The 15,613-nt window shown below is 52.7% G+C and overlaps 1 protein-coding gene across 6 annotated transcripts in view; it reads right to left on the reverse strand.

The window, feature by feature from the left end:
* Positions 1-15,613, reverse strand: part of NPRL3 (NPR3 like, GATOR1 complex subunit) — a 45,022-nt gene that overhangs the window by 4,530 nt on the left and 24,879 nt on the right. For all 6 annotated transcript variants that reach the window (XM_024553104.4, XM_024553105.4, XM_045189658.3 and 3 more), the window contains 6 exons: positions 15,396-15,549; positions 14,046-14,127; positions 5,134-5,271; positions 4,009-4,165; positions 775-881; positions 133-262 (listed from right to left, as the gene is read on the reverse strand). In XM_024553104.4, the coding sequence (XP_024408872.1) occupies positions 133-262; positions 775-881; positions 4,009-4,165; positions 5,134-5,271; positions 14,046-14,127; positions 15,396-15,549 (768 nt within the window). The remainder of the gene's footprint in view (positions 1-132; positions 263-774; positions 882-4,008; positions 4,166-5,133; positions 5,272-14,045; positions 14,128-15,395; positions 15,550-15,613) is intronic.

A 15,613-nucleotide genomic window follows, 5' to 3' on the forward strand; every position in this document is an offset into this window, starting at 1 on the left:
CAGGTGGACTGGCTGGGCACAGACCACCTACATGGCAAGGGCCCTCCCGGCACCCCAACCAGAGCTAAGAGTGTGGCAGTATTGAGAGCCCTTGGATCAGGTTCCTGGGCTCCCTCGGCTCCTGAGACTCACCTCTTGCACAGGGGGAGCGAGGGGGTTCCTAAATTCTGACAAGGAGACAGGCAAAGAGAACTTGGCAAGGACAGATGGCAGGTCATGAGACGGGAACTGGTGGGAAAACTGCTCAGCCAGCGGGGAGTACCTGCGGACAGGCGAGGCAAGCGTGTCCGTGAGCTCGGCGACCACCCCGTCGTGATTCACAGCACTCACACCCTCGCTGTGAGCCTGTGGCGGGCGGCAGGGACGTGGAGCATGGTGGGTAGGTCAGGATGGGTGCAATGAGGACAGAGCCCAGTTGCCTTCCCTCAAGGGGCAGCAGAAGCCATGGGCACCAGCCACCCCAGAGACCCTCTCAAGCCCCCGAATCAAGGCCAAGGCTCCTGACCTCTCATCAGGCACATGGTATAGAGCCCACTGGCTATAGACATGGCAGGTGCAGGCCCTTCTTGGAGGCTGCAGGTACTGGACAAGCACAGGACCAAGGAGGGCCAGGTGGTGCTGGACCAGGCCAGAACTGGGACCTTGGCATGGCAGAGGCCAGGCATCTGGTCCAAGTGAAGGCCTGGCTGACCTAGGGAGTACCACCTGGAAGGCCCTGCCAACCACACCCCCTTCCCATTCAGGGCCCCGGGCTCTGGCAGCCAGAGTACTCACAGGCACACGCTGGCATTGGGGGAAAGCATGTAGACATTGTTCTCACACAGCGGGTAGATGATGATGGCCTTGCCCCAGTACACCAGGTGAGCCGCAAGCTGGAAAACCTACAGGCAGAGGGGGCTGGCAGGACAGTGCCTAGGAGGCTGGCCCACTGAGGCTTCTCCCCTGACTGTGGGCACAGCCGGCACACACAGCATTTCCTGTGCTCAGAGCAGCAAACCTTTTTATCGCTGCTCCCTGTATAGTTTGGGGCTGTTGTTTCCCGTTAGGGTCCTGTACTGCTCTGGCTGCCACTGAGGAAAGGTCCCAGGAGCATAGGGACATTTAGGGCACCCAGGATCACGGGGTCAGCTCAAATGAGCAAGGGACTTAGCTGGACACCTGGCAGAGGCAGGCTCCCCACTACCACCATGACTCCAACATGGGGATGGGTTTCCACACGCAGTGACTATGGGGTCACTGGACACGCCCTCTACCCCCCCCCCCCCCCCCCGCACTCATCCCTGTGTGTCCCAGCATCCTGGAGAGCATCCCACTGCCCCGCTCTCCTGGACTCTTGGACATCAGGATGCGCCACAGACTGACAAAGATGCCAGAAACCCCTCCCAGCCTCACAAGGGGAGGCCAGGCCTGAGAGCACGGCATGGCCTTCCTTCATGGAAAGAAAGGCACTGCGCATTTCTGACTTGGCATCACCCTGGGTGAGCACGTCCCCAGGTAAGCCTGCTGCCCTTCTTTACCAACACCGGGCACTTTCGAAGGTAGAGTCACCCCTACCTGCAGGCAACGCCTGCAGTGCCGCTGGAAACCCCTCTACCTTGTTACTGTACGAGACCACCAGTGGCACCACCAACTCGAACACAACGGGAATTTCTGTTCCATCACTGACCCTCTTCTCTCTCGTCCCAAGTCCCAGGGACATTCGCTCTAAAGCAAGGACACACCCACTTTCCTCCACCTCTGCCACCACCCTTCCCCAGTGTCCCCGCCTCCTGCCTCTCCCCACAGCCAGAGCACCGTTGTCAGACCAGAGATCTAAAATCACTACCACGTGGCTGGGGTCAAGGAGCCGGCAGGCAACTCTCCACTGCTCTGTGCCTCTGCTGCTGCAGCTTTCCTTGGCATGTGGCCACATCCGGGTCACGTCCCCACCTCCTTTTCTACAGTCACATTTCCCTCTGCCTCCCGCTCACAGGGCCCTTGAGTCTCCACTGGGCCCACCCAGATAATATAGGACCAAGGCCCCACCTCAAGATCCTCAATCACGTCGGTGAAGTCCCACACGAGGCCACATTCATAGGTCCTGCGGATTAGGATGTGGAGGTCTGTGGGCATTGTTCAGCCAATCGCAAGTAATGTACAATGTGACCCTCATTTTGTTATTCAAAAATAATGTGTTAACCTACAGTGGTTACATCTGGGGTATGGGATTGCGGAGACTTTCTCTTTTTGTGTCTGTAATTTGTATGCTATTTGAACTCTTATAAAAAAGAACATATTGATTCTATCATGCAAAAAAAAGTATTTCAATACATTTACTTGTAGATGAGTGATTTAAAATGATCTGCTGACATTCATACCTGATGCTGACATGGGACCTCCACTGGGCCCATGTCGTAAGAAGCAGGAGTCCCAGAGGTTGGTGAGGTCCACCACTGGAGCTGGGCCTCAGGGAGCTTCTGTACAACCACACCAGCAAGGGGTGTGCAAGGAAACAACAGTCTCCCCACGGCGAGGCCGGGGCAGGAAAGCAAAGGAGACATCATCGAAACTTTGCCTTTGGCCCTGGCTGGTGTGACTCAGTGGACTGAGTGCTGGCCTGCAAACCAAAGGGTCGCTGGTTCGATTCCCAGTCAGGGCACATGCCTGGGTTGCAGGCCAGATCCTCATTAGGAGGCACAAGAGAGGCAACCACACATGGATGTTTCTCTCCCTCTCTTTCTTCCTCCCTTCCCCTCTGCCTAAAAATAAATAAAATCTAAAAACAAAAAGTTCTATTTAAAAGTTAATCTACTTTAAAAAACAAAACAAAACAAAACTTTGTCTTTGTGCAAGGAGACTGACAGACTCCATGTCGGGCAGCCTCAGTGGACAATGAAGGGTCAGCACCTTTCAAAGCTTGACATGGGAGCTGCACAGACTCACAGGTGTCCGCCACTTAACCAGTACTGGTCAGAACATGGACTCCGCAGTACGTAAGGAACAGTTAGCACATTTACGGTTCTGTGTTCTGTGGATGCTATGAAGGCAAGCAGGACACCGAGGCAGAATCCAATAAAGGTTCTCAAAGAGGGCAGACAAAGGTCATAAGGTACAGGTGACGGAAGGCCTTATTCTGGATAACAGAATGCAAAATGACTGCTTTGGGGGAAAAGGCCTAAGAATCAGGCCTTGTTGGACAAGCTTCCCTGACGCCTCTCTGGGGCCCAGGTGGGCCAGCCTCTTGCCAGTGCTCCTCCTCCGCCCAGCCTGAGAAAGCTGCCACCCATTGGCCTTTGCAGAAATCACACATCCCTGGGAGAGGCCCTGCTGCCCTCTGGTGGCCACGTGATGGCCACTGTCAGCAGAACCTGAGACACCCACCACTGGCCTTACAATTTCTCCCTGTGCTTTTTCCTTGTCCCTTGACCCCTTCCCAGGCTCCAGCCAGACACAGAGCCAGGGCTGAGGGGCCCTACATTCAATCAGAAAGAGCAGCCCATAAGCACATGGTTCAGGCAGGAGGCAGCACCTCGCACAGAACACACACTCATCTGCACGTGGGCTCGGTCAAGGACACGCGGTTAGGCCCTGGCTCTGCACGTGGGCAGGCCATGTGTCCTGCCCTCACTTCCCCTACTCCGAGGGCGCAGTGCTGCTTTCTCATGTGGCCATCTGCCGTGCGCCTGCCTCAGACCTGCAAGCCGCCCTGCCCCAGCATTCCGCCCTCCCAGTACCGGAGGGCCTCACTCCTCTCCGCTGCGGCCTCACCACACTCAGAGGAGGAAGAAGTCAGTCCTGCAGCTAGTTCATAAGCCAGCTCTGAATCCAGGCTGGACTCAGATTCCAGAACCTCCAGCCAACCCTGGAGCCACCTGTCAATGGCTCTCATCTGGACAGAGGCAGCCTGCTTTCCTGACACCCCAGCTTCTCCCACCTTCAACCAAGGGTCACCTGCCATGAGGTATCCAGTTCCTCCTCTGGCCCATCGTTCCCCATCCAGGGTGTCTCCCCAGGACCCCAGAGCAATACCTGCAGCAAGGCTAGGTCGGCATCCTGGGCCAGCTGCTGCAGGTTCTTCACAGCTGACGTGGTCTTGATCACACGCACCAGGGCTGGGGAGCAGTCTAGCGGAAGCTCACCCAGCAGAGACTTCTCATCGCTGAGCAGCAGCAGTGCATGGTACGGGCTGTGGAGCAGTCAGGTCAGCAGGACATGTGAGCCACAGGTCCCCTGCACCAGGTGTGCACCTGGAACCAAAGGTGCGGCTGGGGCCCACAGGCATTGACCCTCAGAGAGGAGAGACCACAGGAGGAATGAGAGACAAGGGCAGTGGTATGTCTGGGGCCTTTAAGCATCTGCAAGGATTACTGTCACTCTAAGAAAAAAGTGATTAGAACAAAACTGAGGAAGGTCCGACGACCTGACTCTCCCACGTCTGGGATTGCCCAGCACATGTTCGCTGATTGAAAAAAAATGAATCTTTCCTAAGGAAAGAGCCACAAATATAGGAAAAGCAAAATTGCTGCCGAGGCTATGAATAGAACTACGTAAAAATATGCCTAGCAAGGAAGGGAGCAGGAAAGACATCGACTTGGGCATAGGTTGGGGGAGGGAGAGAGATTGAGGCGGTGCTTTGCCTTCTGGTCTTCAAATTTTCTGTAAATGTACCCAGATTTCTTCTTTTAATTAAAAAATATTTAAGGAAACTGGGGACTTGGCTGGAGATGGGTGCAGGAGGAGACTGGGCTCAGCTCTTTCCTGCAGGAAATCAGTTAAATTAAGAAATGGCAATCCCACAAGTTAGATTCAAATGCAGGAGGAAGCAGTGAGCAACACCACCATGACAGCATCCCTCCAGGGGTGCGTCTTCTCCCCAGGACGCTCGAGCCCACAGTGCACACATGGGACGAAGGGGAGGACCTCAGCATGGAGCCCCACTCACCCAGAGAATGCCCAGAGGACCCAGGGAAAACAGTCATTTCTATACAAAACCAGACACAAGAACATGTGTTTTTACTTCTATAAACAGGAGAGTCCCATCTGCCAATTTCTGTGGCAGGAAGAGGAAAAGAATTTTTGGAACAAAATAATTGGTGAAACCTCAGGCAAAAGAGAAGGGGCCCTGCAGGGAGTGTGCACGAGGCCGGCACTCACCGAATCGCCTTCAGGCTCCGCTCTATGGCCTCGGGGGGGATGAGGCTTGCAGCAGCGTAGTGGATCTTGTGGGGCAGGCAGAAGCTCACCTCCAGCCAGCTGTTGATGTGCAGCCGCACCACGCCAGACGTACACAAGCTGCGGACGGCAGACTCCATTACGGTCAGCGCCATCACCCATTCACACAGCGACTTCTACCCAGGCACACAGATCACACGAACACCCTGCCCCACGGTGCTTCTTCCCAGTCCACTGCTCCTGCTGGTCGGAGGAGACTGTAATTGGAGAAAGATGCAAGAAAGCATCTTTCCAGACCTCAGTATGTTGAAGAGAAGAAAGTATGTTTGGAACACACACACGTAAATTGTGCTTCTGGCTTGCCCTGGACTCTGTAGTCCAACCAGAGTGTAAGGGCTCAAGGGAAGCATCTTTCATCCCTGTCCCAGAGAATAAACGCGCTGGGGTGTTCAAATGCCTCCTCCTACACACCTCAGGTCAGCCCCATCACAGGTGGACAGTGAGGCAGGGCAGGGTCTGTCTACCAATAGAAGTGGGCAGGAGAGGAAGGGCTGGGGATGCCAAGTCCCTTAGGACGTCCTGTCAGGGAGAAGCACATAGCATCCACCTCCCTGCAGGTGCCAGCAGCACCCCAGGCGCACTAACCTTAGCCTCAGCGAGGGCAGTTTGATTCTTCCAGGCCAAAACCTTGCTCAAGCCAAGTCTGGCAATTGTCCCCGGCTCCTCATTTCTCTCACGTCCCACCTCAAACCATTAACAAATCCTGTCTGTGTCACCTGCAGGGACCCATAAAGTCCCAATCTCCTCAGCACTGGCCTCCTCCATCCACCCTCCCCTACATGCCCCACAGCTCCCAGCCAAAACCCCCAAATGCTAGCAGCCCCACGTGATCTGCCCACGTTTCCCTGTCCTTGTCTCCTACCCCAGGTAGATCCAGCTACACCAGCCACCCTGCCGTTCTCAGCGCCCTGGTACTTGCCCTTGACCACACGTCTCCCTGCAGGTGCCCTGGAGCTCCTTCCCTCCTTCAGGTTTCAACTCCAGTGCCACCTTCTCAGTGAGGCACACCCTGACCCCGGCCCCAGCCCCATAGGCAGTCCGCCTGCTCACCGCTCACACGTGCCTCGAGCACTGGAGCACAGGACACACCTCCTCGTGTGCTGGCTGCAGCCATCCTCCTGACCAGAGTTCAGTCACGAGGTGGGGGTCTGCGTTTCACTCACCGCTCACACCATGGCTGGTCCAGTGTGGGATACTTGAGGGGCACTGAGAAGCATTTCACAGAGGAAGGAACGGGGCCTGGTGAATGTGTTCCCTGCTGTGGTGGACTCTCTCTCAGGAAGCCTCTGCCCAGAGAACAGGCTCCTGGCAGCTCCCTGTGGCCCTGGACTCCCTGCACTGGGGAACCACATACAAAGCGACTGTTTTCAGCGGGAGCTTCTGCAGCTTCCCAACAGAGAAGCCAGCCCCACGGCCTGGCTGCTCAGCCCCTGTGCTAAGTGCTAACAGCACTTGGTGTCTGACGAGAAAGAGAAGCAACTGCTTGAGCAACGTCCCCATGGCTGGTCCTCATGCTCCTGGCAGGTGAGTGAGAAGAGGACCTGTGCCCCCTGTGAAGGCCTGGCCTGCCCTGACCCAGCTAGGTTAAGCGGTGCTCTTCCCAACACATTTCAACCCTGCACACTATTCCCAGTTGGCTGGATGGGCCAAGATGCCCACATCCAGCTGAGCGTGGGACAGGCGAGCAGTTTGGGGAGGGCTGGTAGGAGCTGCCGCTTCACCCAGTCCCAGACCTCCCTTGGGGAAGCAGCCTTACGGCCCCTAGTCCCCTCACCCACAGACTGTTCTTATAGTCTCTCTCCTGAAATCTGAAGTAGCACATTAACGACCTCAAGCTTCTCCCAACAGGTCTGCTGGAGAACCTGTGGTCAGTGATTTCAAATGCAAAAATAAGTCTTTATTCTCTCAAGCAGGGAATAGGCAATGGGGGGAGAAAATGGCGAGAAGAACACAGAGCACACCTATCACCTCAACCACTCCCAGGGTTTCCGTCAACACCAACCATTTGCTCACCCAGACTGCCCCACAGCTCCCACACACCTTCTGCCTGCCCTGCAGTGGCACTGGGAACACCCATGCCCCTCTGTAAGGGTCTAAATGCCACAGAGGAGTACCCCTGGCTTCAGGGGATGTGGCTGAGTCTGCAAGGCAAAGGTTTGGTCACTACTGGGGCCACCGCCTTGCAGGGCGAACCCTATGAACAGGTCTGAGGAGCGTCATGATTTGGGGGAGACACAGTTTTTCCCCAAGGTTTCAGAGGAGAACCCCACTCTTGGCTTCTTCCAGAACTGAGCGCTAAGCAAATACATCTGAGTAGATGAGGGCTCCCATAGTCCTGTCCTTGCAAGGAAGGCTGGCGGTCTCTGCTGGCTGGACATCACACCCTGCAAAACAGCTCAGCCTCTTGAGGAATCAAAGATCACACCATGAGAGAGTTGCCCAGGGTACCCAGGTGCGTCGCTCCACTTCATGAAGTCATCAATATTTATATCCTCAGCATCCAAATACGAAAGGGAAGAGTGAGGAAAATCAGGGGCTGCAGGGAGGATGAAATGTCCAGGCCCTTTCTCTGTTTCACTTTATACCTGCCTGGCCAGAAAGGCTGGTCGAGTAAAAGTACGGGTCTATTTCTGAGTTGTCTTCTGTAGCATATTGCTCAGGGTAGCTGTTCAAACACCACAGAATCAGAATTAAACAAAGATTCCTATCACTTTTAAGGTAGCTGGGTTTTTTACATTTTTCTTAAAAGATTTTACTTATTTATTTTTAGAGAGACAGGAAGGGAAGAAGAAAGAGAGGGAGAGAAACACTGATGTGTGAGAGATGCATCGATAAGCTGCCCTCCCACACCCCCAAATGGGGATCTGGCCTGCAACCCAGGCATGTGCCCTGACCGGGAATCAAACCGGCGACATTTCCATTTGCAGTCCTGTAGTCTGGTGCTCAGTCCACTGAGCTCTGTCAGCCATGGTGGTAGCTGGTTTTGGTGCACCCAGGTACCCGGCAATGCCACGCGCAAGTCCCCAGTGACCTGGCATGTGCTGAGGCTCCAAGCACTGGTTCGGGCCCCTGGGGTAAAACTTACAGCCCGACACTTAGGGTGCTCTGCTTCAGTGGTGTTGGGAAAGCAAACTGCATGGAACATAAGAAGATGGAAAAGAGCTACAAGAAAAGGGACAAGCAGAGGAGGGTGTAGGGGTGTGCACTGGGGCGGGGGCAGGTTATTTGGGGCTTGGGACAGGCCTCACGGAGAGACAGCAGCAGGTGCCCAATGTGGGTGCAAGGGGAATGAATCAGGCCCACATAGCATCTGCATGCGCCAGCCACCCCTGCAGCCCCGGCCGTGCCATCTGGTGCACAGTGGCATGAGGCCCTCTCCTTGGGGGGCAGGGGGCCACCCATGTTGATTTCCTGGTTTCCATGTGGATGTTACTCTACTTTTCCAAACATCTCACTTCCCAGCAGCCTCTTCCCCTACAGCACCAAGGCTGGTGCCTCTCTACAAACAGTGTGGAGATCCTGAATGCCACCCATGGCAGCATCCCAGAGGGCGAGCAGAAGACCCTAGAGTCCTTGGGAAACTCTGGAACAAGTCAGGAGAAGGGGGAACGGCCCTCAAGCTCCCAGCAAAGCCCTGTAAACCCCCCATGTCAAGAGGTGAGCTAGGAATTGCACTGAAATCTGTCAAGAGGAGGAAGAGAAAGGCTTGTGCCTATTTGTATAGTTTTTTTTTAAAGATTTTATTTCTTTTTAGACAGAGTTCCAGGAAGGGAGGGAGAAAGAGAGGGAGAGAAACATCAATGTGCAGTTGCCTCTCGCACAGCCCCCACTGGGGACCTGGCCCGCCACCCAGGCATGTGCCCTGACAGAACTGTAGTTTTAAGACATGACTAGTGAAGTGGGTGTTCGGGGCCTAAAGTGTTCCTACTAAGCTTGTACTTCTCTTTGTAGGGAAGTTAATGGTTTGATCTGCTGACACTGTAGGAAAAATGCTGCCCCCATGTGAGGCTTATCCAGCCCCTCACACAGGTCTGGGCCAGAAGGGAGAGCCAAGCCCTGTCTGCAGCGAGAGATACGTGCTCCCGCCAGAGCCCGAGTCCTGAAGCAGTGACTGTGCATAAAGCTATGCACCGGCCTAAAATATGTTCTTATCTTTCACAACCCAAATACAGATGTGAGCATCCTCTATTCCATCACCCTCAGATCTCAGAATCGGAGAAAGAGTGTCAGTTCCTAACCTTCGGCTAGTAACTGAAATATCCTTTGGCCACCCTTCTTTCTGCCCTAGGCCAGAGATCTTCAAAGCCAGCTCTGCACCCTCTGGTCCCTTGGTCTCATGCAACCAGGCTTCCTACTACATGCAGCAGGACACTGCACCAGATCCAAGAGATCTGGGTGGGCTCCAAAAGTTTATATGTAGGTACATCTTATGGAAATAGGGACTAAACTCCCAGGATTTTCGTGGAGGGGCCTATGGACTCATATATCTAGGAACAGGCAGTAGTGTGAGGCAGTGAGGAGCAGGCACAAAGTCCCCAGCACACCCAACGGGCCTGCCCAGCCAGGCCCTGGACAGCCTCCTGGACCCCACCGCGGGCCCTGTTAACTACAGAGACCCAGGCAACAAACACTTCTTCAAACCCCACGGAGTCCACACTGACGTGACTCCTACATACTCTTCCTTTCACCCACTAGTGGACGAGCTGACCCTCCCCACATGCCAAGCACAAGGGCTATGTTATAGAAAGTGAGGGACATTCCTGACCTCGTGGGAGACATAGCCTGACAGTCACAGATGAGTGAGGTACTATCACTGAAGTCGCCAAGTTCCACAGGGAGACACAGGTACTAGAACAGTCAGGGTGGCCTCCCAAGGGATTCACACTGCCAGCCTACATTCACAGGCACTTGGGTCTGGGACACGGGGCCACCAGGTCACTCAGCCAAACCATAGTCCCGTATTCATTATTTATTTTTAGAGAGAGGGAGAGAAACATTGATGTATGAGAAAAACATCCATCAGCTGCCTCTCACACATGCCCCAACTGGGGACCTGGCCCACAACACACACAAGTACCGTGACCGGGAATCAAACCTGCAACCTTCGCTTTGTGGAACAACACTCAAATAACTGAGCCACACCGTCAGGGCTGGATTTTAATTAAAACACCAAATCCAGAACAATTCCTTTGAAAAGTCCTACCCCAATCTCCAACATCACTAAGTCCCACAGCTTCCTGTCCCTTAGTTCTGCTCTGAGAAAACCTTTCCCAGGGATCTGTCAGGAGTTCGCCATCTGTGTTCTATGCTGCCTGACCAGTAATGGAAACTCAGTCCCCCTTTCTTAGCTCCAAGGTGCAGTGCAGCCTTCAGGAGCAGAGGCAGGCCAGGACACATGCTCGAGGCCAGCTTGGACCTGGTCGGACACAGTCAGAGAGAAGGCCACAGGCCACTCTCTGGACAGGGAGGCTCCTGGGTGGTCGCAGAGCCATTGCTGTGCCAGGCTGAGCCAGGTACAGGGGTGCACACAACTGCCCCTGGCTTCCCTGGGGGTAGGCTGAGGATTGGTCAGGGTGTGGTCTGGGAACAGGGTGGTTTAGGGGGTCACCTGAAGGAAATTCGATCCTGGGCATTAACACAATAGAGCACCTGGGTGGGAGGAAGGAAACTAAGTGCTGAATAGCAGATCCTAGGAGCTGTTTTTGCTAATATCCTATTCCTGCCCTTTTCCTTTAAACTGATGCCCACTAGGGGGCACTGGCTGCCTCAGGCTCTGCGCTGCAGCAGGCCCTCAGATACCCAATCCAGCATCTCATCCCTCTAGCTTTCCAGGGCAGTTTAAACTCAAGCAATTGCCCTGGACCCATGTGGCTTGGCTGGTTGGAGCATTATCTTGTAACTAAAAGGTTGCGGGTTTGACTCCTGGCCAGGACACATACCTGGTTTGTGGGTTCGATCCCCAGTTAGGACAGGTACAATCCCTGGTCCCAGCACCTACGGAAGGCAACTAAGGCACCCAATCAACATCTCTCTCCCTTCCTCTCTCTCTAAAAGCAATGTAAAAAATGTCCTCGAGTGAGATTTTTTTTTAATTTTTTATAAAAAGAAATCATAGTCCATTCTTTCTTTAGTAATATAAAGTCTGTCTCTCTGGTTTGCTTTTTATTTTAATTCCAGATTAGCCTGATTTTTGCTGTAGTTTAATTCTAGTTGAGATTGCTTCTTGGCTTTTTGGCTAAGATCAAGGGTAATCTTAGCTGAGGCATGCAAGTTCCCACTCAGATTAAGGCAATGTTTCCCAGGAAGAGATTTCGGGTACCAGTCAACCCAAGACCAGAGAGCAGTAAATTTTTACTCCAGAGAAAACTTCAATGTGATCACATGGGACAGAAAGACAGGGTCAGACTACAAGACCAAAAATCCCTTTCTAGGTCAAGTTCTGCAGAGCAGGACAGACCGTGAATCAAAACCATCACTCAGCAAGGGCTATTTCAGGCTGCCCTGATGCTCTCTCACGCCCAGGAGACACAACCAGAGGTCACCAAAATAAAGACAATGGAAACTCAAGCTGCCCTCGCAAAGGACAGCTCTCCCTCCCTTATTTTTTTAAACTTACCTTTAAAATACTTTTTAAAAAATATTTTTTAAATTTATTTTTTAGACAGAGAAGAAGGGAGGGAGAAAGAGAGGGAGAGAAGCATCAATGTGTTGTTGCCTCTCGCATGCCCCCCACTGGGGACCTGGCCTGCAACCCAGGCATGTGCCCCAACTGGGAATCAAACGAGCGACCCTTTGGTTTGCAGGCCAGCGCTCAATCCACTGAGCCACACCAGCCAGGGCTAAACTTACCTTTGTTATTGACTTTTTGAGAGAGAGAGAGAGAGAGAGAGAGAAACACCAACTTGTTCCATCCATTCATGCATTCACTGGTTGACTCTTGATCGAACCCACAATACTGGCTAATCAGGATGATGCTCCAACCAACTGAACTACCCCCATCCAGGGCATCTCTCCCTCCTTCATAAAGGTACCTACACCTCCCAACAGAAAATCAAGCAAGGGATGTGAGCAGAGAGCTAACAGAAGAGGAAATAGGAATGGTTTAAACATGTGAAGACATGTATAAGCTGTACTGAGATCCCATGCTGTACCCATTATGTTGGTTAAAACCAAAAAGCTCACCAAGACCCTGTGTTGACAGGCATCTCCCATGCTGCTGGTGGGAGGCACAACCCCCGCAGAGAGAAGTGCATTCTACCCAGCAGGCCAGCAATTCCACTCTTAGAAATTTATGTCATGGATATGTGGGTACACATGCAAAATAACACGTGCGCATGGTTGAGCAGCATGTCTTACAGCAACAAAGGGGGAAAACAACTGAGCGCCCAAGGGAGGGGGTTGACTAACTGTGTAGCAAAAATCAAGTCCTTATTTACCCGTGCAGGCAAAGTCTAAGTTACACTGTTAAACTGAGAAGGCTGGCTGGGTGCGCAGCGTGCTACCACCCAGGTGAAAGGGAGACAGTGGGTCAGGATCTGCCCGCAGGCACCTTAAGCCCGTTTGTGAGGAAGGGTACACGACCTGGCTGCCTGCGGAGTACATCCTGCCACCTGGGTGACAACTGGTGGCAGCCCAGCAGCAGAGAAACTCAACACTCTAGTTTTCAGACTTGATGAATATGTGACCTTTTCAAAAACTCAAGTTAAAAAAAAAAATTATCAAAATGTTCATAGTGATTATCACTGGTATGATGTTATAGATGACTTCTATTTTCTTTATACTCTTCTGTATTTCCTAAATGTCTATAATGTTAGCAAAATCAGAAAAATTAACACAACAAAGGGAAAGGCTCCTGGGCAAACCACTGTCTCTGGGCTCAGACGACACATGGTGTGGCCGGCCACAGCTCTTAGATGAGGACCAGCTCCAGCGGGGAGAAGAGTCCACTGGAGCGCAGCGAGGCCTGAGAGGGCTAGGAGGGAGCGCTGAGCTGCATGCACTTGCAGAGGAGAATGTGGAAAAGGGAGGGAGGGAGGGAAGGAAGAAGAGGAGGCAGAGAGAGGCGATGGAACTGGAAGGCGCTGAAGAAGCCTGCACCTACGTGCTGTCTGCCCGGTGCTGTGCGGCGCCCTCAGCTCTAAGTGATGACCCCCATGAACAAATGGACTAGCTGCAGGGCTGGAGAGACAAAACCACCAGGTGGGCTGTCACTTGGGCGCCCACCCCCACCAAACCCCTCATCCCCCCACTGCAGACCCGGGCTCAGGGAGTGGTGGTCAGAGGCATAAGGACACCCTTTAAAAAGAAAGGAAGTTCTTTGTCCATGTTTAAGAGAGTAGGTGCTGAGCCACACAGATAAAATCAGAACAACTGTGAGGTTCCACTGTCTCCAACGCCTGCTGCGCTCATGCACTTACTGTCCTAAACCCCACGTCTCCCAGGGCAGGGAGCAGCATGGCCAACCCCAGCTCCATCCTCTGAGCCTCCATCTCCTCGTGGGTGAAATGGTGACAGCGAGACCCACCTGATGAAGGTGGGACAGAACGTGGCACTGTGTCATGCTCAGTAAAATCACCTTGCATCTGAGGACTCAAAAGCACTTTCGGGTTCTCATGCATAACTTCAGGTTTATTTTCTGGTTTAAAAGAAGTCTAGAGGTGACTCTCCCAGCCAGGCATACACCAAAGGGGCTGGCGCTTCCTGCCCTCTCTCACCCCATTTCCCCCAACAGGCGAACAGCACCCAGCAGAGGGAGCTCCATCTTCAGACAGCACTCAGGCAAGTGAGGCCCACGGGGAGGAAGTGCATGGAGCGTGTGCTGCCCACGGTCTTACCTGTCATACGCTTCCTTCAGGTCCCTGGCCAGCTTGCACTTGGGCAAGATGTGATGGAACGGGGACTGAGGACCATCATTTGCTGTAAGAATTGCAACACAGAAGGATTTAGAACCTCCAAAGCAAGGAAACTCACAAAGGCTACAATAGAAAATACCTTTTAAAAGAATTTTAACCAAACATCAGGATATTCACGACTGCTTCTTATGAAATCTTTGTGTCCAGTTGAATTAAAATTAGACTTAGGCTGATTTGTTTAACTGTGTTTATATGAAATGTCTGTATTTAAACTTCAGTACTGGCCCCACCTAACCCTGGAATCAGAGGCATCACGGAACCAGCTACCTCACTGGCTGCCGCTGCGGACTCCGACCTCAGACCACCAGAGCCGCCTTCCGCCTCGGTGACCACGGCATTCCATGCCTCGTCCCACCCTTCCCGCCACATGTTATGCTAATGTAATTTATTTTTGTGGTTGAAAGGCTTTTTCATTAATGCCTTCTCATAAATGTCTAACAAAAATTATATGTACTAAATTGAATTTTTTAAAAATTCCTGTGATAAAGTCACAGCCTCTCAAGAAAATGTTTTAAAAAATAAAACTTCTCAATTGTTATTAATTGGTACATAAGTGGCTAAAACAGAAGTATATTACACATTTTGACAGCAAACTGTCAAACATAAAAACTAAATTTTTACTCAAAATGCACCTGAGTGGGATAGTTCATGTACGGCGATCACTACTTTTCCTTATTGCTAAAATTAGACTGGGTTCACGTTCAAATGTGTTCCTCGTTTTCTCTTTTGCTACAGAGGTGCTGACCTGAGAGGATGGAGGTGGAGGTTTGTTTCAGGTAGGTGTCTCTCTGCACTTTGAAATGTTGACACAATGCCAAAACCACAAGCTAAATGTATCTGCCAGCAAAAATTATTTTAAAAAAGATTTCCTTTATTAAATCTTTAATAAAGACTTAATTCCATTAAGTCCTCCTTCGATTTAGCTGAAAACGAAGAACTGGAAAGCACCCACCTTGCCCGCTCAATACTCCCGCTGGCCCTTCTCCTGGCCTCGCCCCAGCGAAGCCTGTCTGCAGCACCGGGGCCAGCAGGCAGTGCCTGGCCTGCATTGGGAGTCATCGGGCAGCACTTGTCGGGGAGGAGAACGTTTCGGGCTAAAAAACCAGTTTTAGCCCACCAGGAAGGCAGGTCTACGGCTACGCCCCCGAGGAGTCTGCCTTCGCACCAGGCGCATGCTCAGCCCAGGGTGGAGATCATGGAAGCTCTGAATCCTGCCTGGAAATACCGCCTGCTCTGTGGCATGGGGCTAGCAGTGACTCCTGTCACACTCACCATCGGCCACAGCAGACACCTCATCCTGCAGCGCGAGGATCAGCTTGGCCTCCCGAGTGAGGTACTGGCAGCGGCGCTCCTCATGCTGCAGCACCGTGGCGATCCGCCGGGAGAGGTTGTGCAGGCAGTTGATCACCGAGGGGTCCGCGTTGGCCTGTGCAGGAGGCAGCACGCGACTCAAACGCAGCAGCATACGTTCTCAGGTGGTGCACGTGCAA

The sequence above is a fragment of the Desmodus rotundus genome, chromosome 1 (genome assembly GCF_022682495.2).
Source record: "Desmodus rotundus isolate HL8 chromosome 1, HLdesRot8A.1, whole genome shotgun sequence".
NCBI lineage: Eukaryota > Metazoa > Chordata > Mammalia > Chiroptera > Phyllostomidae > Desmodus > Desmodus rotundus.